At 39.5% G+C, this 26,223-nt stretch overlaps 1 protein-coding gene across 4 annotated transcripts; it reads right to left on the bottom strand.

The window, feature by feature from the left end:
- Positions 1–24,864, bottom strand: pamr1b (peptidase domain containing associated with muscle regeneration 1b). Of its 4 annotated transcripts, none has more exons than XM_085411824.1 (15): positions 20,433–21,752; positions 19,891–20,007; positions 14,701–14,877; positions 13,519–13,644; positions 12,866–12,980; positions 8,986–9,203; positions 8,200–8,307; positions 5,724–5,894; positions 5,357–5,548; positions 4,321–5,166; positions 4,052–4,228; positions 3,222–3,288; positions 2,840–3,069; positions 1,299–1,657; positions 3–1,226 (listed from the first exon to the last, which is right to left on the bottom strand). In XM_085411824.1, the coding sequence occupies exons 2-15, from the start codon at positions 19,901–19,903 to the stop codon at positions 651–653; spliced, it is 3,375 nt and encodes a 1,124-aa protein (XP_085267950.1). In that variant the 5' UTR covers positions 19,904–20,007; positions 20,433–21,752; the 3' UTR covers positions 3–650. The 4 variants fall into 4 exon arrangements, with proteins under 4 accessions (XP_085267949.1, XP_085267950.1, XP_085267952.1 ...); XM_085411826.1 differs by having other exon boundaries at positions 19,906–20,007; XM_085411823.1 differs by lacking the exons at positions 19,891–20,007; positions 20,433–21,752 and adding an exon at positions 24,593–24,864 and having other exon boundaries at positions 1–1,226.
- Positions 24,865–26,223: the final 1,359 nt, after the last annotated feature.

Genomic DNA, 26,223 nt, shown 5'->3' with positions numbered 1-26,223 from the left:
AAGTTGTATAATGGAGAAAAGTCACAATGGAGGTAATTGATTTGGGAAATGATCTGTGAATAACTTGTTATGTTTATGGTTGTGAAAATGGTGCTGCTCTGACCCAGATTCATTCCATTGTGTACTTCATGAAGCAAATATAAGGTGCTTTTTCAATGTACCCGAATCTGTCTATGGAATATATTTGTCATAAAGACTTTTACACCGTGTGAAAGGATAAGAATAACCAGTCTCATAAGCTTCACCACACCAACCTTTCCTTTAATAAAAATGTCATGATTTTTCTCTTTCAATAAAATATGTACATCTCTGGAGTCACTTGAATTGATATAATAATTCAGTACATTACAACATATATACATAACAGAGGTTACAGTCTAAACCATTAACAGTCAAATACTCAGATGAATGATTTTCTTATCAGTTTCAAGTGTTTAATCTCAGGTTGAAAGACCTGAACACTAAAGTCTTCAGATAAAGGACCGATGCATCAGCACATCTAATGTGCTAGCACCCCCTTCAGTTTGAGCACTGTGATGTCCAGTGTTGGTTCTGCGTTTAGTAGGAAAATGCCCTTGTGCATAAAAATAGATTAGACAGAATGAATTCACTAAAATAGAGATTAAGCAGAGGAGAGGACTATAAGATGTTTATTTCATATTGCTCTCAATCCAGTCTTTAAAGCTGGCTACATGTGTGTAGACTGTGTAGAGGTCAGGATCACACTCCCCTTGGTCATAGCCAAAGCTCACCAGTCCCAGGAGTCTCCACAGCCTTTTGCTCTCCCCTTGCGCCTGTGTATAACCAGGCTTTCGGTTATCATTGACTTGATTCTCAGAGAGGGCAGGGAGGACAAGAATTCCCCCAGTGTCAGAGGGACATATGTTAGATGGTCCATAGTCGGGCTTTTGGCTGGCACACAGCATATTGTCTGTTACACTGACTGGCACACCATTACGAGCATATTGCTGCTCACATGGGACTACATCAGCAAGGTGAACGAGCCCAACCCTAGCCTTCTCATCAGGGCCTAAACTTGACTCGGGCATTGGAGACCAGCCCGTCACAAGTCCTTGAGTTGATGTCAAATCTTCTTCCTGGTTTTCTGACAGGCACAGAGGCAGGACTTTTTCTCCAATCCTTGCCTTGTCCAGTAATTTGATCACAGCAATGTCAGAGTCAAGAATATTGGGGTCATAGTTTGGATGAATAACAATGGAGGCCACCTGAAAGGAGAAAAGACATGCTTAGTTTTATCAAAAGGGATTGTGTGAATAACAAGACTTCCAAGTGCTTACCCGCAGGTGTTGAACACCTTTGGTTTCCCTGTCATCATCACGATAGTGCTTCCCCACAACCACCTTTATTGTGGCAGTGTCCAGGGGAAAAACCTTGCCCAGATCTGTCACACAGTGAGCAGCTACGACCAGAACCCTTTGGTTAACCAGAGCTGCACTGCAGACCAGCTGCCAGTGAAAAGCCTGATTGTGTTTGCCAGTTCCTGCTCCACCATCCTTCTTCAGGGACCCTGTCTGGCTGTCTGCCTTGGTCACCTTGGTCTCTGTACCCTTGGTGGAGCGGCGGTAGATGGCAGCCAGCCAAGGCCAGTGAGCCTCTTCTGGCCTCTCTGTGTCAAAGGTTGGATGCTTCCCACACACTGCCAAAGAGGATGAGAGGTGAGACCATTAAAAACAAGACAGGAGAAATTGAAATTGCACTGAGGTTAAGTCAACATTTTGAGCTGTGGGACTGCTTTTATTTAAAGTAGTAGCATTGATGGAGCAGAATATAAAACACTTAAAGGCTACAGAGCCATGTGAAATGTGACTCCCTGAAAGAAGAAGTGAGAAAACGTCATCTTTAAGTACACAATTTGCACATAACATAGAATGGTACCTTGTCTGTATACACTTAAACACTAAACACTAATACCAATTCACCAGAATTACAAAATCAGACCAAAGAAGCAGACTATTCAAGGATTTTATTCATTGATCTGGTGTTGTTTCTTAGCTCAGTACCATATAGCACCATATAAAAATGAACCTTCCTCCAGTATTTATTGATGTGTTTTATTTAACAGTGCTCACAACATTGCTTTTTTTCACATTAGTAATAAGGAAAGTTGTTTTAAAAAAAGGGCAGTCCATTTTGTGATTGTTACCGTACAAATCTCATATCCCATAGAGAGGGAATTCAATTTAAGAATGCAGTAAAGAAAATAAAGAGTAATAATCTTGAATAGTAAGATAATAAGTTGTTTATATAGGCGTATATTCACTATATTCAGTATTTAATTAACAGCTAGAAATATTAACAACTTTAATAATGCATGATACATATATATATATTTAATATAACCAGCTCATCTTCACTGTTTAATATGATGAAATAATAATGTGTAGATAGCAACATTACATCAGCTGTGTTTTAACTTTGCTGTTATAGTCTTCTCCACTCTAACTGTTTATGGAAACAAGAGGCATTAGTGCTACATCTGACGTCTTTTATTGAAAATTCTGTCATTGCACCGATGTCACAGCTGTGCTGTACATACCAGCTTATGAATTTGAGCTTAGCTTCTTAGCAAGCTTTCACTGAGGAGTAAAAAGGCTGTGCAAAAATGCTTTCATCAATGTCAGCAATTAGAGACAAGAATGCTTTTAGAAGGTGCTTTTGTATATGATCATCAAATATTACTTCATTATATAAATTGCCATCAAAACGCTATGTCTAAGTTACCACATCATCATTTTTAATGTCTGCACAGGATTGTTATGTGGGTGTAAATCACTGTATTAAAAATGTCTGACAACTAGTGGTCCTCTGCTGCCCTCACCTGGTGAACAGGAGACATGGCGCCCGCTCCATTTCCCTGTCTTCAAGCAAGTCCGACGTGGACTGCCAAAGTGGTGGTAGTACTGAGATGCACACTCATATTCTATATGTGTGTAAAGATGATGGAAACCCTGGGGCAACTGCGAAAGCACCAGGGGGGCTTTAGTGGGACTGTGCAACTGTGGCTGCTGGCCCATGACTGAGGAGTAGAGCTTGTGCACGGGTGTCTTTCTGAGGGGGAAAATATGCCAAAGGTATGTAGTAAATGCATTATATGAGTCCTTAATATTAATTCTTCAGCTAAATGGCATACATACCTACACAATACTATATATTTCTGGTTGTCAGTTATTCTATATAAGATGATGTTTTAATAATCATACCTGGATGGTACCTGAGGGGGCAGAACTTTTTGTTTCACCAGCTCTGAGACTTTGGGCTCACGACATGCTGCAAATAAACAAATATGTTTAAAAAACCCATTCATATGAAATATGCACAAAAAATTCGGAAAAGTGACACTACATGCAAGCCAACCGGCTGCTGGTTGCAGTATTTTTTCTGCTAAAGATGCATGTGGAATCTATCTGTATATGTAACACTTAGCCAAAAATAAAATAGGAGCTTTTCCCACAATGTTAAACCATCTTCTTAGAAATTCATTTCTAAATGCTTTTCACCTAAAAGCCTTTAAATCGTATTAATAGAGGCATGTTTTGCATGCTGTTTCACATGGCCTACTTTGGCTGTGCTTGTTTCTTTAATTTATTCATTAAAGCTGTGCCAGTGGACAGTTTCTCCACTTACCTCTTGGCAAAGAGCTACAGGGCACCCAGGCCAAAATCTATTAAGAACTAATTAATATTTACAGCTCTAGCCCTGATGGATCATTTTACTGCCAGAACCCTTTCATTAATAACATTTAGCATTAGCGTTTATTCAGCATTTTCAGATTATTGACATACAAGCCTGTATATCTACAACTTTAATAGACTGATATAACATCCACAACCATCTATTAACTGTTCATTTTGTTCTCAAACACTACAGTGTCCTCTAATGCTTCAATATGTCTGAAACCTACACACCAGTCCAGTAAAAAAAGAAAGAAAAAATGCTGTTTGTATATGCTTAAAATTTTTTTTTTCACAAATCTCCAAACAACAAAATCTTAATAATTAATTCCATAAAAAGGCAAAGCAGGCACTGGTACCTCTGACACAGAGGGGCTGTTTGCCACTCCATGTGCCATCCGGCTGGCATGTGCGTCGGTCATCACCACTGAGCGCATAAGATTGATTGCACTTGAACTCTACTGTTTCAGGCTCCAAACCTGGCACCACCTGGTGGTAGCCATGGTAAAGGCGAGGTAGAGTTGGGCAGCTTTTTTCTGGACAACAGAGAGTGGGTGAGAGTGAAGGCCAAATAAAAGCAGATAATCATTCACTCAATTATTCATAGTGTCGTCATTGGTTCTCTTACCGGTGAAGCTTTGGTTGTCTTCTCGCTCCCTTTCTTTCTCTTTTTCTTTCTTCTCTCTTTCCACCTCCTTTGTTTTCTCAGTTGAATCCTTCTCCTTTTCATCCTTCGCAGTTGTTGATTTTTCCTTCGGTTTCCCACTTTCGGCTCTGTACAGGGTGATGTTGACACGAGTTGGAATTATTTTCCTCCCTGGCGGTAGAGACCCTATGGTATTATTTTCTTTACTTGTGCTCTCGGTATCATGTGAAACAGTGTTGTTCTTTGTCATTTCCAGTTCAGGCATTTCCACTGTGTTTTCACCCTCAGATATGACCGTCCTGAGCTTGGTGTCATTGGGGCCCACTTTGTCAGGATCTCTTTTCCCATTCACCTGTTTTTCTTTTCTTTCACTTTCTTCCTGTCCTTTGTCTTTTGTCACAGGGACCTCTGTAACATCTGTCTTTCCCTTGTCAAAGTTTGTGTCTTCTTTTTTTTCAGGTTGTTTTGGTTCTTTCTCTTCAACCATGTAATCTAGGCTGTTATCTGGGCTTTCGCTAGTCACTTTATCTTCCCCACCTCCAGATGGCTTCTCTGGGCCAGTATTTCTCTCATCTACCTCTCCTTCATTCCTGCCCTCAACCACAGTTTTCCCAGGAGTGGTCCCATTATATTTATCTTCCCCGTCGACTGCTGTTGTGTTCTCCTGCTCAGTGTTTACATCTTTTCCGGCAACACTTTCGTTTTCGCTAGTTGTGTTCTCTTCTTCTTTCTCTTTAGTTTTACTTTTATCTTTGTTACTGTAAATATCTGTCTCTTTGCCCTTTTCTTTTACTTTGTCCTTTTCTGCTTCATTAAGAGTGTTATTCACTGTGAAGAAAAACATAAAAGAGATTATTAAGAGCTCATAGTCATAGCTATTCATTGTACATTGGCCTGTACAATGAATAGCTCTAAGGCATTGAGTCATTTTCTCTCATCTATTAACAGCTTACTATTAAAAACCCCCAAAATGACTCATCCATCTCCAGTCTACAGTTATTAAGACATATTTTCCAACCTTTAATGCAAACAGGAGAAGTCCCACTCCAGGTGTTATTGGGGAGGCAGGTTCTCTGAGAGCCCCCACTGAGTTCATATGGCTGGTGGCACAAGTACTGTAAGGCGATGAGAACATCATTGGGCCCATAAACCAAGAAGTGGTCCCCATTGGCTGGCTTGGGTGGCAGAGCACAGACTCTTTCCACTGGAACTGAAGGAAGAAAGGAAAAAAAATCATATTTATTTTCCATGAGCTAAACCATTTTTGAGGCAATATGTATGGCATCCAGATGCAAGCTAAAGACACGCATACTGTATGACTTTCCCAGATATGAAATTGTAATTATTTTGAAGAGGGAAAAAACCTATTTGTATTATTATCCTACCACAGTCTGGAGCAGGCGCACTCCATGTTCCGTCACTCAGGCAGATGGCATGACGAAACCCCTTCAGCTCAAACCCAGGGTCACAACGAAAAGTGATGCGTGCACCAGAGTGATGAAACAGACCCTCTGTAGATCCGTGGGTGGGCACCGGAGGCCTGCGGCAGCCCACCACTGACGAGTAATACAGACATGTGGGGTTTATTTATATACACACAAAGTTTCCCTTTTTCCGAACTAAATGTCCAGTCATCAAAATTACAACGCATAGGAGGCATCTCAAACATACCTCAACAATCAGTTAAGACCCCACAAACAGTTTCAGCAAGTTCTTTCTTTTCCTATCTATTTACAGGTCAGACAGGTAGTCCATAAAGCAAAGACTCAATTTTTCTAATTCAAAAGTTTCCTGAGATTTAAAAGCACTGCCTGCTACCTCAGAGACTCATTAATAAATAATTTCACTCATCATCGCAAAGTGCGAACAGTTAACAGCATGACTTTAACACATGGCTTGTAAATAAGGAAGAAATAGATGCAATAAAAGCCCTTTTAGTCAAAATGTTCAATTTTCCACTGCCGTAAAAGAGATTTTTAGGAAGTCGGATAGTAGAGACTGGTAATGTGTTTGTGGAATACTGTGTGCAACTGTCCCATAGAAGAACCTCTTGCAAAAATAAAACAGTCTGGGGAAAACTCTTCTGCATGTGCACTGTAATCCTTAATCATTAAGCACACAAATGTTGTGATAAAGGCCTGCGAATGGGTTCGCAAAGCATGTGTTAAGACAACAGTTATCATATCTCTATGAGGCTGTCTTGGGAGATTTGTTATGTTGTTGACTTTAAGTGGGATCAGATCCATGAAAGGCACTGTCTGTGGTTTTTAAGCTCCAAACCAAAGAACCCTCCCTATAATCTTTATAACTGAACGGCATTTCCAACCTTCAGTCTTTTAGGGGATAAGGAATGCGCTTGGCAAACCAAAAGTAGAGAAATAAACTGTAGCTGACCTCTTTTGAATATGTATAACAAACCATGAAGTGCCCAGAGGTGCCGTGTGCATTGTTGCTCTTTTCCCATGTCTTTTATATACGAATGTTTTCAAAGACAAATCAAAATAAATGTGGAGTCATTAGAGTGGAATGCTAACATATTACACATCACAACATGTACTGTAAGTAAATCATCGTTTCTTTCACAAGTTCTCTGGAAACTGAGTTACTTACTGCATACTGAAACTGATTATTGTCAAAGATAAATTCAACTGACGCTGAGAGGGAAAAGAAAAAGAAGAGAAAGCATTTCCTGTTTTTTATGATAAAGTGTCACACTGTCTCGTACCAAATGAGTTTTTAGCTTTCGACAGATGACAGGGTGATTACAGAAGGCATAAAATATGGCTAAGGTCAGGTTCATATTTGAAATTCTCCATCTGACTCAGGCAGAAATACAGACTACATTATCACCACAAAATGTAAGGCATTAACGTTGCTGCAGCTCTTTTCCATTCAAATTAACAGCTGAGGATTCCTCGTGAGAATACAGATGAATGCATGCTGTGTGAAATCAAACAGCCTTTTTTTTTAAAAAAAATGGGTGTCTCCTCCAGTGGAAAATACTCTCTGTTGTTATATAAGTCGAATTGTTTCACCATTAGTTTTATGGACTTGAATGTAGCCCTGAAAAACAACACCAAAGGAAAAAATGTGGAATTCACCAAGTCTGCTTTTGCAGAATCTTAAAAGAGGTGTATTGAATACAAAAACACACCAGACATCTATAACTAAAAGACCTTGTAGTGCCTTGTAGGCAAACTTAAGGTTTGGTAACTTAGGTGGTATAAAGTGGCAGTACAGTAACAAAATGTCTTGACAATAACCACTCGACAAAACCTATTCTGTGTTTCTTCTCCTTGTCCACTTCCTCTTGCTGCCTTCTTTCCTCAGTTAGTTTCTTGTCATTTACCCTATTTATCTGTCAACAGAAGAAAATTGCTTAATTTTGCACATCTATATGTGTTAGGTGGCCATTTGGGTTTTGCTGTTTCTTCCAGTGAAACTTGAAATCAACACATATGAACACAGACAGTCCTGACCGTATGACTGTAGCAGGCAGCTGGCCTGATCTCAGTCCAGACCACAAACCTCTCCCTTGTGAAAATGAATCACTGCCTGCTTTGGGGCAGCAACAACAGTAAAGAAAAGCCTCAGGGAAGAAATCAATTCTCTGTAAATTTGTTGTGACTAGGCGTGCCGATTTTCAGATGAAAATTACTGAAATAATTTAGGGATTTTGTAAGCCTCAGTACATTAAGACGCATGTCTTTCCAATGCCTCATAAGATGGAAAATAGACTGGTTTAGTCTTTCCTGTGATTAAAACATGCATGGATTTTATTTTAATTTCCAACTTTAATATATTTTCTCCAAAATATCAGTATTTTGCTCACCAAAGTCCCCTATTATGTTACAGACTCACCATTTTCACACCTCTTGCCTGTGTAGCCAGCCAGACAGGCACAGTGGTAAGAGTAAGAACTGTCTAGGATACATGTCCCATCATGCAGGCAAGGGGAAGAGCTGCAAGCTGTGAACATACAGACAACATTAGGGTACAAACAGAAAGACTGTCTTTATCAAAATAAAAACATAGAAAGCTGAAATGTGTGGCTGCAGACGTCAGGCTACATCCAGGAATCATACTCAAAGCTGAAATAATTAAAACTTCATTTCCAAAGCCCACTGTTTACTTTTACTACATCTGGCTTAGGCATTGGTAACATGTGTGTGTGTCTGTTTTTGAGTTCTAGACCTTGAGAACGAGGGCATTTCTGTGAAGTGAGGGCATTTTGGTTTGTAAACAGGCTGTTAACAGACTCAACACCCATGATAAAGTCTTTTGCCAGAAAATGTAGGTGCTAGTCTTGCACTATTAGGAGCTTTTATTAGGTACTGGACACTAAATACCATGGAAACGTCTTTCTTGTTTGTATTTGTTGTGATTCCAAAGAACCCCATTGTTCATGAAGGGTTTATAAACAACTTCTTATCTATTCCCTATACAAAAGCAAAGATTCCAGGTCAATCTAAATATCAAGATTTTGTTTTAGGTTTAAAGAAAATAGTTTTCTTTCATGACGACTCATTTAAGAGGGCTTAAGATTTGCAGCTGGGAAGTATGGTACATTGGCAAGGGTACTTTAAAGCAAAGGAGAAAAGCACTGTTCTTATAGTAGAAGAGATATTACTTTGTTATGTAACCTACCTGAGTTCTCTTGGAAAGTGGCAAAGAATCCATCAAAATTCTTGTAACCATCAGACACAAAGAGAACATGCAAACTGTTGCCAGAGCTGTGAACTGGTGCAGGTCTGTTATTCCCACAGTATCTACCGATAACACGCGAGTGGATACTGTCTCCATCTCGGACTTCCACATAGTCATAATGACAAGAATGGTGAAACTCCAGACTCAGCATCATGAACCTGCAAATACAAGAATCGTGGCAGATTGAAATGGCAGAGAGTAGAACAAATGACCCAAGGCTATCCAACCATCTATTCTCTACTGCGTATCCAATCAAGGGTCGGGATTTGCTTCAACATTAGACTTAAAATTTGCTATTCATTATTTTTGTCTTGATGCTATTTGTGTCCACATGATGCTGATGATGTGAATAAAGTTAACAAAATAATTACAGTTCTTAATGGTTTTCCTTTCCATCTCACTGAATCTTATATTTACAAGGTAGCACAGCATTTAGAAAGCTAGATTTCTGAACTGTTTTTGTTTTGTTTTTTGTTGTCAGATGCAGCTAAGTCAGATTAAAAAGCTTTGTTGTAGCCAGTGTTGGATTTAACGTTTTCCAAAGTAACACATTACTGTGTTTTACATTTAACTTTTCATAAATACAGTAATTTAACGCATTGCTGTACTGAATTCAGTAATCACATTACAGTTACAAATCTTGCTACTTGTGTTACAATCTTGTGTGAAAAATCTTCTTCAGTTATTTGCATGCCCGGCAGATAGAAAGAAGAAAAATCAACCAAACATGCTTTTTTCTCCCTGCACATTTTTGCTACAGTCAGCTGATATCAGGACCAGAGTACAACAAAAATAAAGTGCAAACCACATCCAGGGCAGAAGCAACTGCATTGTACTGCTAACAGAACTTCAGCTCTTTGCGAGCTTCTGTACAGACAGCATGCTAACACAAAGCTAGTCAAGAACCCAGACTGATGATAAAGCTGAGTGCGTGCTGACCCCAGCCCAGCAGCCAGAGCCTGAACTTCAATAGGCAGCAGAGGCAGCAATGAGCTCACAGCCTACATTTCTTCCTGTTCATTTTTATACAGTAGAATCACTGTGGCATTTGCTTTGAATTATCTTTAGGCTAGTTTTAAAATTTATTTTTGTGTTTTCATCTTTGTGTTCATGCATAATAACTAAAAAAAGATTTTAAAGTAAAGGGATCACTAGAGGTCATGTCGGATACAGGCAAAAGCAAATCAAATGAGATGCCTATTATTAACTTTGTGGTTTGGGTGAGCCTTGAAACCTCTAAAGAATGTTTGAAATAGTAAAGTTCAGTGTATTGTGAATGCTCATTATTTGCATATATCAGTGCCATTTCATTATTGTAATAGGCAGGATGTATTGCTAATAAACAGTGTAACCCATTCCATTTCAAATCAACATACTGTTTTGGTCAGGCAGAAACACATTTTCCAACAGTCGGTTTAAAAATAGAAACGCACTTTGGTTAAAGTTATTAAAATGTGACAATGGCTGCACTTATATTGCCCTTCAAGAAGGATTTGGCCCTTCTCTTTAGTTTGTCACATGCATCATGGCTGTAAATTTTAATGAAGCACTTCATACATAGCTTTAAAAAAAATCCTTGCAATCATTAAGTCTCTTTCACACACACTTCAAGCCCAGACATCAGGAACTGCATGCTCGGTCTGAACCTAGCTGTATGGAGCTTTTGTTCTTCTAAAAACCTGCACAAACACTTGCCCATAAAATCTGTATGTGTAATGGAGAAAATAACAGAAATAGAAATTTATCACAGGACTGAGAGGCCATAATCTTACCAAAAAAAATGGTGTTATGGTTTCCAAACCTCCAAACTCTTTGCCATCAATCCTCAACATACATCTTCCAGCTGAGTGGAAATTTGACTTAACCAGGCCAGTTGATAATATTTACTGCAGATGGACAATGAAGATAACTGAGGATTGAGAGCCAATCAGACTTGACTTGACAGACTCAAAGCTTTTCTGTATTTATAATCAATGGTTAAATTGATATTAATTATTTTTTTTACAAGCTGGTGTGCAACAGTAGGATGGTTTTCCAAGGACTTTCAGGTAGGAAGCACTTCACTACTGTTGACAATCTGAAAATTATTCATAATAACTGGGTCATTGTTTTTTGTTTTGTTGTTTGCTATTTAACACCTTTGCTTTTGAGCCCTTAAATTTATTATTGTAGCACTGCTGCAGGCTGTCTCTAGGAAGGGTAATTATGACCCACCAACAATCATCAATTCTAAAGAATTTCATTTAAAATGTATTACTGTGCTTGGCACTAATGTTGGCACATCATACAAATTTTAACTGCTTAAAATCAACATATTAGCATCTTCACGATAAAAATGTCACTATATTTATCAGATACAGTATTTATGGAAGTGAAGCTAAAACCAGGGCCACCGGTGGATTTACAGGTCATTATTTCAGATGAATAAGACTGCCATCACAAAATATAATCACAACCTATCTGAAAAAGTCTCGAGCCACCCTTTAAGTGGCTAGAAAAATGGAAAATAGGTGCTGCAATTTATTGAAATTTGTACAAGTGTATAAGGAAATACAGTGTATAAGGCAAAAACAATGAGAGTAGTTCTCCAGGCTTCTTGAAAGACACTTGAAAGCTTTTATTTTATTCATATATATATTTTTTTGATGTTGGCTACCTTTCTCTGTCAAGATGATCACATTGCAGCAATAAAATTGAGGTCTGGGCCAATCTGTGACTAATAGTGTTTCTTTGTGTTTTATCCAGGTATGATTTTACTGTATTGATTCTGTTTAGGAAAAATGCTCAAAACAATTGCCAGTCAGATGTTTTCCACATTCTGTTGCACGTGTCTGGTCTTTAGTGGATTTGTTCTTATCCCTTAAGACATGGACTTTCCAGATACTTTTCATCTGCTGCAGAGAGATTTCTTTTTAGGCCTGCCACTTCTTTTGCTGCCCTCCACTTGTCCAGTTTCCTCATTTTTTAGGACACACTGCATCATGCTGAGGTTTGCCAGGTTTTCTGTAAACATCTCATAGTTGATTCTCAATGAACCAACTTCTAAACCAACTATAGTTGGTTCAGAAGCTCTAGCTTATGACTGGAAAACTGTGTTATCTTTGACATTTTTCATATATTCAATTAAATAAACCAGTTGTGTGTTTTTGCAGCAGGTTGCTAGTAGGTGCCATAAGATACGATTTAAAAATGTTTTCTTTGCTAAGTTGTCTGTTATAGATAAACACATAACAGACAACTTGAGAAAGGCACCAGACGCATCTCTCGAATCTGGTGCCTTTTTATACTTGAATGATTCATAAAAACATTCCTGTGAAAATTAATCCCTGTCTCTCTTCCGCAGCATGTCTTCTATCCTGTCTTCCTTCTCTCTCCCCAAATGGTTGCAGCAGATGGCCCCGCCCCTCCCTGAGCCTGGTTCTGCCGGAGGTTTCTTCCTGTTAAAAGGGAGTTTTTCCTTCCCACTGTCACCACTCTCATATGATTGTTGGGTTTTTCTCTGTATGTATTATCATAGGGTCTATAGGGACAATGTAAAGTGCCTTGAGGAGAATGTTGTTGTATAAATAAAAACTGAATTGAACTGAAAATAGTTAGGTCGAGTGACTGGACCGAAAAAATGAAAAAGTAGCCAATGTCAAAAGAAAACATTGAAATGATCATCAGAAAGCCTGAAGAACTTAGCCACAAAATACAAAGAAGAGTAGCTTAAGGCTTTTGCATAGTTCTATAACAAAGGTACTACTAACTATTCTAAAATAACACAGAGGAAAATGAACACCAGTAACTACCTACAGAGGAAAGTATCTTAATATCTTACCTGAGTTCAATAGTAAATGGCCTGTCCACCTGTATGGTCCACTCACACCTAGCATTGTTGGGGTAGCTCTCCAGGACCAAGTGGCCCTGTCGTTTATGGATCACCCCTCCACACTCTGGAAAACACAAAGTTAATTTTGAAAATATTGATTTGGGCAGCTACTTCAGTTGCTTTAATTATTGTTTTGAAGAGCCACTTTCAAATGCTTTGCTTAGCATTAAGACAACAGTAATTGCATTTAGACTTTCAAAGTCACTGCAGAGAGCCTACAAGCAACATAAATAAGGATGATCACAACACACACACACACAAGTTGAACAAAGGCATTCAGCAGCTTTGGAAGGTTTCTGCTTTTAATTAAATGTATGTTTGTTGTGCCCGCTGGTAGAATATTTGCATTTAAAAGCTAGACCCAGTGTCCAAAACCAACATCGTAAATAGTTCTATAGGATTCCTGACTTGTCATTTAGCTCCTTATGGAAAACCTCCTGGGCATGACTGCATTCCAAGTTGGCACAGCTTTCCCAAGATGGAGATAAATCAGCAGAGATGGAAAAACCATATAGTACGTGGTATTCATTTCACTTAAAGTAAAACAAATGATTTAGAGTGAAGCCGTAGGATCTGTTAATGGGAAGGATGAAAAAACTTACTCATGCAGTCTCCACCAGACCAGCCAGGTCGACATTCTGCGCAGTATTTGCCATTAATGAAGAAATCATCCCTGGGGCCCCATGTCCCATTGTTGCAGCGTTTACAGTTCTCAAATATGCTGCAACCTGAAAGACGAGAGCCAGAAACAAAACTACAGTAAAGTAGAAGATAAAGGTGGATAAATGAAAGCAAATAACATTAATTATCTCCCGAAGATGTGTTTGTATGTAAGAATAAAGAAGCCTTTATCTGAATGGCTTATGCTGTATTGTTGAATTTTAACAAACCCACCAACCCCTAAAATGTTCCCTTTGCATCAACTCTGCTGAACTCGTTAAGGTCCTCTTTCACTGCAATAGAATGTGAAAACATATCGCTGCTTCCTGAAATAGAAATGTGGAGAAAACCTGTTGAAACAGTTTTCTTTGAGGCTGGATTTTCACTTAAGAAGCTGTCCCGTCCATGGGGTTGTGAAGAGCAACATCTGACCCAAGCGGAGGCATGGATTTTAACAACGCACGGGCCGGGGATGTGCATGTGGAGATTTATGGTCGTACGCTGAGGTTGGAACAGTTTTTGTGTGTGTTCAACAGTTAAAAAGTAATGTACAGGCATCCATTTAATTCTGAACAGCTGCTTTCTTCCCCATAAAGGAAAAACTCTGCATGCTTGAACTATGAAAAAAGGCATGACATACCTCTACAGGCAAATGGCATGTAAGGAAAAAAGAGGATTTGGAGCTGCAGCAAATGCAAACTCATCTATGTGAATAAAAAACAAAAGGCTCTAGTCTGATTTCATTCACAAATCAAAGCTTTGAGTGTGCTCATTCACTCCTGAATCCTGTCAGCTTTCAGAGGATTCTGCCAGTCAGTCAAGAGAAGAAGCCAGTGTGAAGCTAGCCTGGAAACAAATTATTTTACACACAAATACAGAAGTTCTTTTCAGTCTTTCTGTCACGCTGTCATGCTACAGTGCAAACAGCTGCACAGATGATAGATAGCACTTGGTCTTGCACAAACAACATGGCAGATACTCAAGATATTCACGAAGGTCGCTCCAACAGATGCATACTTATAAGGCAATGCTCGATATTTTAACAGCTTCTTTCAGTGAAAAGAAATAATTCAAGATTTTATTAGATTCATAGTATTATTTAATCAGAATGACATTGGTTTTACCTGGGTGGATAATGCAGGGATCACACTCGTTGATGGCATTCCGGCAACAGGGTACTGCATAGCCTACTGGAGTCCCTTGGAGGGGACACTTACAGCGAATCACATCATACTCGCAGCATCCTCTGCACATAACATTCCACTCCGGACCTGGACAGTGGTTGTACAAGTGCCTGTAATCTAAAGAAGACGATATCTCAGCAAAAAGCAATTTGTTTGTGTAACCTTCATTTCATTAGCAGTGACGATGAGTCAAAATTAATAGTTCACCTTTTTGCAAAATGTGAGCAGAAAAGGGTTACTGGAAGGATTCAGTTTAGTGTTTATTTGAGCCACTGTCTCTCTAGTTATTTCCACTGTCACACGGTTTCTCGCTCCTTTTTAGGAAACCACAAAAGTCTCAGCAGTTTACCACCACTGTGTGTTATTACGTCAGACGACATGCCAAAATGGTTAAATCACTGTCATGGAAAACAATACCAAATCATTAATCAGAAAGTGATATATTAACTCCAGTGTAAACAACAGCCTTCTTCTTTGTAAAGTTTTTACCTAATAAATGTGACGTTTTATTGGACTGGAAAACACTGATTCAAAGACCTTTGAGTTAGAGCGGTTATGATTATGTAATAGTGGATTTAAATGCTGAAACAGACAAGTGGAAATTCTCTTGTGGCAGATGTGGAGAACAAACCAAAGCTGCACTTTAAACTTGGCACATTGTCACTACAACATTTTGTGCCCTCTCCCCAGCCTGCAGTCATAATAGCTTCTTTGCTCTCAATCACTGACTTTTTATTTATAAAGTGATAGCTGAACACTGGCTCTAATTGTTGTTTATATGTCAAACCGGGACTCTAATACACAGACCTAAGTGCACAGACACACAAAAGCAACTACAAGTGTTTAATCTCTCAGTGGCTGGCAGTCGAGAGGCAAGAAGCACAGATGTTTAGACTCGTCTCTACTTTCTTTTCTCTAATGATATCATAAAATGTCGCTCTGTCCATCACCGGTCTGGCTTCCTCTCCAACTAGAAGAGATATGGCATACATGGTGATATTAATCAAACAGAAAGCAGGTTGGGCAGTGGAATCCCAGCGGACGTTTTTAAAGGACAGAGTTTCATCTTTATAAAGCCATTGCAGTTTTTTGACTCTTTTATGTTTTAGTATATGGGCTCAGCTGGATTTGTGTATTAGAAGTGAAAGGATGTTCAAAAGTCCTGAAAGAACATGGTCTTCTGAGGCCTACTTAAACTGCTACAGATCTAAAAACAAAGATAATAAAAATGTTTGGGCCACTGGGCTCATTTTCAATCAGTCCTTTGATTGTGTTACCACTCCAGCTACCAATAAAGCTTTCTTGAGGAAAGAATGCCAAGTTCCATCCCTTCAACACTGTCCTTGTAAATCAAAGCTGATGTTTATGCGTGATCTTCTTTGTTTAACTTGGACTGTCACCCAGAGACAAAAAGAAAAAAATAGAAAAGGGGGAAAAAGAAAAAGTCTCCTTCTTTCCTCTCAGACTGACATGTTTGTGGATTTCTTTTGACCAAATGTGAGACCACAAAATTCATACACTGGGATTTGTCAAAGTTTAATGCCTGCCACGTGTAGATTAAGAGTTGCTGACACTATCACTCCCTCTTACAGGACAGCTTTTCTGCTTTCATGTTAAGGACAGTGGCCAAAAAGACCATGAAATCTGATTCACAGGACATAAACATAAAAGACACAGAAGCACTTATGAGTGGTCTTGGTAATGTCATTACATGGATCACTGCCATTTGTCTTGCCTTTGATATACTGTAGAAACGTCCGTCATCTGCCCTTAGCGCACTTTCACAAGAATACAATCATTTACAGTGGAATACAACAAAAATATTTTTTTATTTCTTCAGCCAAGTCTGGAAAACATTACTCCCTCTCACCTCAGCAGTCCAGTGACATCACTGTGCATGCATTTATGACAGGATCGGTTCCCAGATTTCCATAAGCTGTGTTCTTTCTGTGCCTACTTGAGGAAACTAAACTCGGGCAGCCATGTTTTCAGTGTTTATACACTGTGACTGAATTCAGTTTGCTGACCTCCAGCTCTGTTGATAAGGCTGTTATGTTTTCACTGAACCATGACTCCGAGGAATCTCCCGCGGCGGTAGGACACATGCTGGAAAGCATCGATATTTTTCTGGACTGCTATGTCCTTTCTTTAAGATGCATTTAGCAAAGCTATTTTTTACATGGCTCTGAGATGAATTTGTTCATTTTAGCAGGGAACCAAAGACTCAAGAGTAAAAATTTAATGTGTTTTTTTATTTTTTAACAGCAGTTTAGGAAGGTCTGAACAGGTTTGGAAGGGTTTTACTAATGTCTTCCATTGCATAATCCTGTCTCCTCTAGCTGTTTTACACAAACACAAGCAATGCATGTTGCAACATGCAAAGACCCCTATAATTAAACCCAAGACTGTGGTTATTTTATCTACCCCTAGTCTCTAATCACAAACTGTAGGTGATGACAGTAGTTGTCAGAGAGGGTAGGAAGGCTCAGAAGAAATCTATCTGAAAACAAGGTTTGCTTTTGTGTAATGCTTTAAGGCTGCCTTCCACAATTTTCATCCAGCGTGCCAAATATGTATTATGGTATTTTCGAACATTTCTACATTGTTACATATTTTCCCTGTGCATAACTAGCATTTTCTGTGACAGAAGATATGCAGACATAGAAAGACATTTTAATTTGTCTTTTCCATCCCATATGTTAGGCTCTTAAATGTACTCTCCAACATTTAGCGATGCTACAGAAATAAAAATAGTAATAGTTATAACAATAAACAGTCATAACTTTATGCGTCATATGGCACTTTCAAGTGCTTTGCATTTTCAAGGAAGCTGACTCTGCTGCTCACTGTATTTATGTGTATCCTTACAGTGACAGCAGTAAGATCAGGGGTAGAAAGCCTTCCTGTGACCTTGCGTCTGGACTTAATGCCCTGCTGGCATACTTACCTGAGGCTTATCCACAACAACCTGTGATTATTGCCACTTAGAAAATATATAACTGTGATGATATTGTTCAGTTTCATTCTATGTTTTATATTAAAAATATATTCACAGATTTTAAAATGCAGAACCAGCAAGACTGATGGCTCGCAAGTGACTCAGAAACCAGAGGTGGGACCAAGTCATTGTTTTGCAAGTCTCAAGTAAGTCTCAAGTCTTTATCCTCAAGTCTCAAGTCAAGTCTCAAGTAATGTCAGGCAAGTCAGAGTCCAGTCTCAAGTCACTGGTGTAAAAGTCCGAGTCAAGTCACAAGTCTGAAACTTTGAATTTCAAGTCCTTTCGAGTCTTTAAAAAAAAAAAAAAGAAAAAATAATGTTGCAGTTATGCTAAATGTAAATATTAGACCATGTAATTTTAAAATCTGTGTTTTTCTCAACACATGACAAAATAGTGAACTTAGAAAATATACACAAATTGTGAAATTGCACCTCTTTAAAATGCAGCTCAATTAAACCTAGCTCCAAGAATAGTTTTCACCGACAGTTCTGAGATAAGCTGCATGTTATTCTTGGATGCGGTTGTAGGACCGGCTTTAAAATCGCATGACAAAAATATCATACACATTAAAAAAAACTGTATCACCAACATAGCCTGGACAACATTTGCTAGTTAGATGAAGTCAGCTATCTCATCGTAGCATATTTATATGCATATTTATAATCATACGGTTCTTGGAGTGAGTGCACACACTCATGAAGTTTAGTAACTTCCGGTCACTGCAACAAGCCCAGGTACAGTTTACCGACAGATGGGTGCAGGACCTTGAAACGCACCGTGTCGAACGAAAGACCATCGTACGTATTGTAACGTGAGGGTTCACTAGATGGTTGGGAATCTCTCTGAATAATTAGGAACAGCAAGACGGAGACGGATAACTTTTTATGTACTGTCAGAAGTCATTGGCTGGAAAGCTAAGGGTCAGAAACCACCCTACTCTAGACTTACCTTTCACAATGGCTTACTCTGTCGTAAAGCTTTCAACCCGTCCCAAAAGTCAGTGTTGCATCAGTTGGTTGTTCCTGAATCTTTAAAAGACACTGTCCTACAGCTGCTGCATGGCAACCCAGTGTCCGGTCACCTATCAGCAGATAAGGTCCTGAAACGTGCTCAGCAGCTATATTACTGGCCATTCATGTCACGTGACATCAGAATATGGTGCACACAATGCACTCCATGTGATGCCAGACGGAATCCCACACCTCATCACAGAGCTCCAATGAAAACAATTGTTGCTGCGGAGCCATTTCAAAAGGTGGCAGCTGACATACTTGAACTCCCCATTACGAGTCGTGGCAACAGGTACGTGCTCGTTGTTCAAGACTATTTCTCGAAATATGTCAATCTCTATGCTATCGCAGACCAACGTGCCACAACAGTTGCAAAATGCCTGTTTGACAACTTCATCTGTCAGCACGGCGTCCCTGAAATGCTACACACGGACCAAGGACGTCAGTTTGAATCTGACCTGGTGAAACATCTGTGTCAGCTGCTAGGCATCCAGAAGACACGGACCAGCCCATATCACCCTCAATGCGACGGGATGGTCGAGAGGTTCAATCGAACACTTATTGACCAGTTAGCTAAGTTACTCCTTCAGCAGCCTGGCGAATGGGATGACTGCCTCAATCAAGTTGCTTTGGCTTACAACACCAGTCCTCACTCTACCACGGGGTTTACGCCATTTTTTCTCACACATGGACATGAGGCACGGATGCCTGCTAATATGCTGTTGCCTACCAACATGTCAGCATCATCTACTTCTGCTTCTCCTGCTGACTACGTCACCCAGTTGACTCAGAGACTTCAGTCTGCCTTCAGCACTGCTGCATGGAACAGAGATTGTGCCCACAACCAGCAGAAACAATTGTATGATAGGGGCATCAAACACACTCCTTATGTTCCGGGTGACTTGGTGTGGTTAAATGACCCCACTACAGCAAAGCAGAAACTTGCTCCACATTGGAAGGGCCCCTTTGAGATATTGGAGTGCCTTGGAACAGATGGAGAAAACCCTGGTGTCACGTACAGGATTCGCTACCTCCTGGACCAATCAGACAAGACTCAAATTGTTCACTACAATTGTCTCAGGCCGTACAAAGCACCTGTTCCTAAAGGTGGAACCAACTCACCTGCTGGTGACATACCTGTACAGCCCCAGATTCCACAGTTGACTGCATTATCAGGTGCGTTGCCCTAAGCCAATGTGAAAGGTCCTGCAGGCCCGCCCAACCATAGTCCCTGCAGTACTGACCAAAAACACATTCCATGCAATGACCTTCCTGATCCACGACTGCAGTGTGCAGCGCTATCTGTTTCATCCACATTTGTGCTTGAGCTGCCTGAAGATGATCTCAAAAGTGAACAACAAAAAGATCCTGTACTGTCAGAAGTCATTGGCTGGAAAGCTAAGGGTCAGAAACCACCCTACTGGCGTATGAAAAAATGCCCACCTCAGGAAAAAGTGCTATGGCATGAGTAAAGTGTAAAGTGTAAAATGTAAAGTGTAGAAGTAAATTTAAATCTATTTTGATATACAAAGAGGTGTTTACAAAGGTTATAAAGCTAGTTATGTAGCTATTTGGTGGTTACGTGTTTTGATATTTACATGTTTACATGTTTGAATGTTTAGACATGCATGTTCAAACCAGTAATAAGTATGTGTTATATCTACCTGGTTGTTTTCCCTGTTTTGATCAGATGTAACGTGAGGGTTCACTAGATGGTTGGGAATCTCTCTGAATAATTAGGAACAGCAAGACGGAGACGGATAACTTTTTAGCAGCCTCTTTACTTTTAGCACCCTGCAACAACAACCCACACTTCCTGTGTGCCGCCCTCATGAATACTTCACTGGCCTCTCAGAAGCCAGGAAATCTTATACTCAGATCAAAACAGGGAAAACAACCAGGTAGATATAACACATACTTATTACTGGTTTGAACATGCATGTCTAAACATTCAAACATGTAAACATGTAAATATCAAAACACGTAACCACCAAATAGCTACATAACTAGCTTTATAACCTTTGTAAACACCTCTTTGTATATCAAAATAGATTTAAATTTACTTCTACACTTTACAGTATCATAAGTTTACCAGTCTCACAAATCGTCGTCATAAATACACATTCCTTAACCGTTTATTAATAGGACCTTTGAGCTCAACGGTAATTAATTAGTAGTGGAAATAATTTCTGGTAGCATCACAGAAATGTAGCAGTGACAACAATATTGTATGCTGTAATCGTACTGGGCAATTAGTGATACAAAAAACCTGTTTTATCCTGTGAATAAAAGCATATGTTTTTGTCAATGTACCATAATAACAGAAGCGAAACGCAATATTGTGTCAGGACAATTCACTATTTATGCACAATAAACAAAGGAGCATAGCGCGACAATTTCTGTTCAGCGCCAGACTTGCTTGTAACCTATATCACCAATTATGTTATGAAAATAACGTATTAACTACTAAAAAACACTGACCTTCGTGGAAATGCTTGGAGCAGACTAACCTGTGAGCTGGAGGGTTCTGGGACGTTATATTTGATCTTTGAATGGCTGCAATCCAGTCGCCTCTTTGTTACTTCGGAAACATGGCTTGAACAATTTCTCTTCAACGACGTAATCCGATAACAACCGATCTCTTTACCCGTCGGCTTCCCGTGGCTGTCATGCGACCGGCTATTGCAGTTAATAATACAACAGCTTCTTGACATTTTTGTGTTTCTTTTTATCGCTGTATAACTGATTTTAATTGAAAGCCTGCGTGCGCTAGTACCGCTTGCCACGAGTTCCCAGAATCCTTTGCGGTTCTACCCGTGAATGACGTCACATTTTCAATCTCTATATAATATGCATGTTAAATTTTATATTTGGGGTAAAATATCAAGTCTTTTCAAGTAAACCGGTTCAAGTCCAATTCAAGTCCCAAGTCATTGGTGTAAAAGTCCAAGTCAAGTCACAAGTCTTAGAACATTTTTTCAAGTCAAGTCTAAAGTCATAAAATTAATGACTCGAGTCTGACTCGAGTCCAAGTCATGTGACTCGAGTCCACACCTCTGTCAGAAACCCCATCTGCTCTTAAACTGTTCCATGGTTTTGGAAGCATTTTCCTTTGACTTGAGCTAAAAATAAAAGCATCTGCATTTGTTGCATTAAAAGCGTTTCTTGCAGCACTTTTTTATACTCTCGTTGACATGAACAAATTAATTGCTGCCTTCAGAGTTTCAGATAACTTATCCAATAAAGATTTAATCTGATCTCAAGACACTATCATAGATGCAACTGGGCACAATGCTAGCTGTGGAATTTAAGCCAATTACTGTCTATTTTTTTCTTTTGTTTACTACTCTGGAACTCTTATCAGCTTGAGTCTTGCTTCACTCTGTTTTCATTCTAAACCAAGCAGGACCACAATACAGACGGGACACCAGTTGGGAACTTCAGGATGAATCTGACATGCTTAGGAAAATCATTGCATAATAATATGGGTTAGTCACATCTGTTATACATGGTATATCTTTACTCTCATGTTTTGACAGATTTTTTTTTAATAGAATAGTTTAACATTTGAGAAAATGTAAAGAAGATAGAATGTGCTGATTGTGTTTAAGGGTGACAGTATTAGAGTAAATAGTTAGTTTCCTCTTGACAAAATGGAGCTTATTTCACACGGTAATAACTGTTGTTTCTACTTCAGCTGTGAGTGTATGTGTATGTACAGTATTTGTGACTGTGTAATTCATTTCCTTACTGCCCACAGCAGCTGTCTTTTTTGTATTTTGAGGTTGGATGCATTAAGCTATCATGGAACAAGGAAACTCCCTGGGGAGCTCTGTGGTCGCTGTGACCTTGAATACATCCTGATCCTGGAGTGCTGATCCCAGTGGTCATTCTGGAAATAGCTTTGAATAAACTTTCCTATAATTGGAAACCACAACCCCAAAGAAATACACTATTATTCTATTATCAACAGTAGTTTCCTGAAAGTTCAAAGACATTTATAACTATACAGTTAGTCCTTTTTTTTTTACTGCAACTACAAAAAAAGATTTGACCATTACTTACCTAATCTAATTTAGCCCTCTCTGACAAGCCCCACTGCTTTTATTCTTTTATCCAGACAGCTGTGAAGGCATGCACAGGCAATACAGTTGTCAGGCAACCACTACCACACACACTGTATGGTACATGTGCAAAAAGGGTGGGTGTTGCTCATTTGCTCCCCAAACTTGCCCATCTCAGCCTGAGAAAGAACCACTTAATAGCCGACAGTGACACGTTTTGAACACGCACTTACGAATAGATGGATATTCTCCTTTTTCCAAATAGTTTTCTAAAATTGGACTCCTTGGGGTAGTTTTGTTGTAGTTTGACCTTTTCCAGCATGATGTAATTGGTAGTTTGTAGCACAACTCGTGCACTATAGCCCAATCCTGTCATCAACTGTGGTGAATGGAGTCTGAGGTGTGCACATTTGTTTTAAGCATTTAACTATGAAACTTGAATCTGACATGTCACACTAATTTTCCAAAGCCAGAGGCCAGTGTTTTTCATCATGTAATTTGAAGTTTGTGCCATATCCCCCCCACCACACCCCCACCCCTACACACACACACACACACACACTAATATGAGTTTTACAACTGCTTGCTTTCACCATTATGTCCTACTGCCCAGTACTCAGAAGCTCTTAAATGTTGTATGTTTTAGCTTAACACACAGTAAGGGGAGGGTGTTTGGTGGGCAGAAGATCCTAAACAGGAAGCCTTGCACAATTCAGAAACATTCAGAGGGAACGCCAAAACATGCGAAAATAAAAAATACACTCACGCACGCATGCGAGCATGAGTGTAAACAAACCACAAAGACAGGACTTGCATGCAAAAATCTTGAAATTATTTTAGGTTTCTCAGTAGAAAACATCTCTCATCAGCTGATTAGACACGATTATATAACAGGCCGTGCTGACAATGATTCAGCTGACTGACAACAACAAAGTTGGTAAATCAGTCAGTGGAAACTCTTTTAATCACTACAGCAGAATGCAGTTGCACTCTGCCAAGCCCTTTGCCACATTTACCAATATTACAAATTGAAGGGAGTGTTTTACTGCATGAGCCACGCAACGAAGAATCAAACAGAGGGCAGAGGTTTGGTTTCGGAGCCTTGGAGACGGCGTATGGTATACACATTACCACGGTCAGCATGATTGTCTCAAACATGACTCATGTCTTCCTGCAGCAGTTCAAGGGTAAACACGCAGAGTAAATCTCAGTCTCTAGGAGAACTCCCTCAGATAACACGTTAAAGGGAAGCTTTTGCACAAAGGAGAAAATGTTGGCAAGATTCAGCTGCTCTATTAGAACTGCAACAGTCTCCCTTCACCACAAGGAATGTGTGGCAACATGCAACTCTTGTTTTGTTTTGTTTTTATTTAGTAACAAAACAACAACCACAGTGAGAAGGAAAATATATGAAGACTCCTAGAGTTTCCCATTTTTTATGAGACAATAAACAAAGCCACACAGGACAGTGCCTTCCTCTGTATTTCATAACAAGAACTTTAAAAACAAACATTACACAAGCTGATCAGCTGTGTTTTTCTTTGCTTGCCTAAAAAAACGGTATAAATCACTGGGTTGCTCTCTGTCACTGTTCAACAAATGTTGCTGAGCGCCGCTGCACTCGGAAAGGAAGAGGGGATGGCAAGAGTGCTGATGCCGGCTTTTTAAGAACAAAGAGCCAAGAGGCTGCGCCAAACACAGAGATAGGAGAGGGAGTAAAACGGAAGAGTGGTGAAGGTAAATTAATTGCCATTCTTTACCGTAGGGCCAGGCTGTCCCTTGGGGCAAGGAGATGGAAATGAAGACAGAGATGAAGAGAAGCCAGTGCCCCTTCCCAAAGACAAAGATGGTGATCCAGGGGATTGTTTGGATACCCCCATAGGTTTTCCCCAGCTGCAATCTCCGTCCCGCAGAAAGCATGCTTCAGTCTGGAACTCTGTTTACTTTCTGAACTCAGCTGACATCACCTTCTCTCTGCCCTTCATTCCTCCCCCTCCCTCCATTCTTCTCTCTCTCTTTTTCTCTTAACTTTCTTTCTTCCTCAATTTCCCTCTCTCACTTCTCTTAGGCTTCAGGTTTCAGCCCAGCCTTGCAAGGAGTTCCACTACCAGTGGTCTCCTGAAAACTCCCCTCGCCGCACTTGGGAGATGACGTCACTGCTCATGAATGAAAGTGAGCGTGTTTTGCTCTTTCTGGTGGCATGAAATGTGACAAACAAAGTAGTGATCAGTTATGTGCTACAATTGATGTCAGCTTCACTCAGGCTCAGGCTTAAAAAATGTTGATGTCATTATTATCACACCTAAATAAATGGGAAAAACAGGGAGTGTGGGATTGTGAGTGTGAGGATGTGATTGAAGGGAAATTTCACTTCTGTGACACAATAATACCCTAAATATTCCAAACACAAGCATCCCATTTCTATGTTGTTTGGAATATTGGGCCCATATTAATACTGTTTTTGGGCAGGATAAATCTTGTTACACATTCCATACTTTAAACTTTCTGATTGTTGAAATTATTCGGAGTCTACTGTTCTTAGTTTCATGTGTTGTTTGGTTTTACATTCTCAGTTATTCCTAACATTTTGAGTTTTCAATTCTGATTATATTTTAGTACCATTTGCATTTGTTTCCTGAGTGTTTTCAGTCTTATCATGTGTCAGTTCCCCTAGTTTTAATTTATGCATCTACATTTCCTCTTTAGTGCTATTCTCACTCCTGGTTTTATTTTGATAGTCTTTTGTATCCCACCTCTTGTATTCAGTTTTACTTCCTCCAGTGTTTGATTGTATTAATTGCCTTCACCTGTGCTTGTTTGCCGAAGCTGTCTCCACTTCCATTGTTACTTTTATTAAGGTTTGTGGACATTTGTTAATGTGCAGCTGTCTTAATGTCCCACCACAGCATTTTACACAGGTTGAGGTCTGGACTTTTTCTTACAGAAATTCTCCTCCAGATTTGCTGGTGTGTTTCTGTGGAATACAGAAGAGTTAATGGTCAACTCAGTGACTACAAGGTTCCCTGGGCCTGTACTACCAATTCAGTGACACTCAGGTTATCTTTCTGTTATCAGGATTCACTTACCTTAACATTAGCAATCAGGAAAAACAATCACATCAAGCTCGTTACTAATGTGCTAAGTTGGCCCTGCGCATTCATATGAAATGGGTGGTGTTAGCAACGTCTAATGTCTGACAGTTTATACGACTCTTCTTCAACACAAAATTATACCTTTGAGTGCCACCTACTCCAACTACTGTCAGAGACATTGTTAGATGATGATAAAATTGAGATAAATAAAAAAGAGCAAAATGCGACAATGTTGCAAAAAGACACATTAATGCTACTGAAAATTAATAATCTGATTATTTAACGTACAGACCTGTTCA

Source organism: Rhamphochromis longiceps, linkage group LG7 (assembly GCF_057381845.1).
Source record: "Rhamphochromis longiceps isolate RC_006_pf linkage group LG7, R_longiceps_female_GT1.1, whole genome shotgun sequence".
Taxonomy (NCBI): Eukaryota; Metazoa; Chordata; class Actinopteri; order Cichliformes; family Cichlidae; genus Rhamphochromis; species Rhamphochromis longiceps.
The sequence above is the reverse complement of the archived record's forward strand: the minus strand, read 5'-3'. Positions and strand labels throughout refer to the sequence as shown.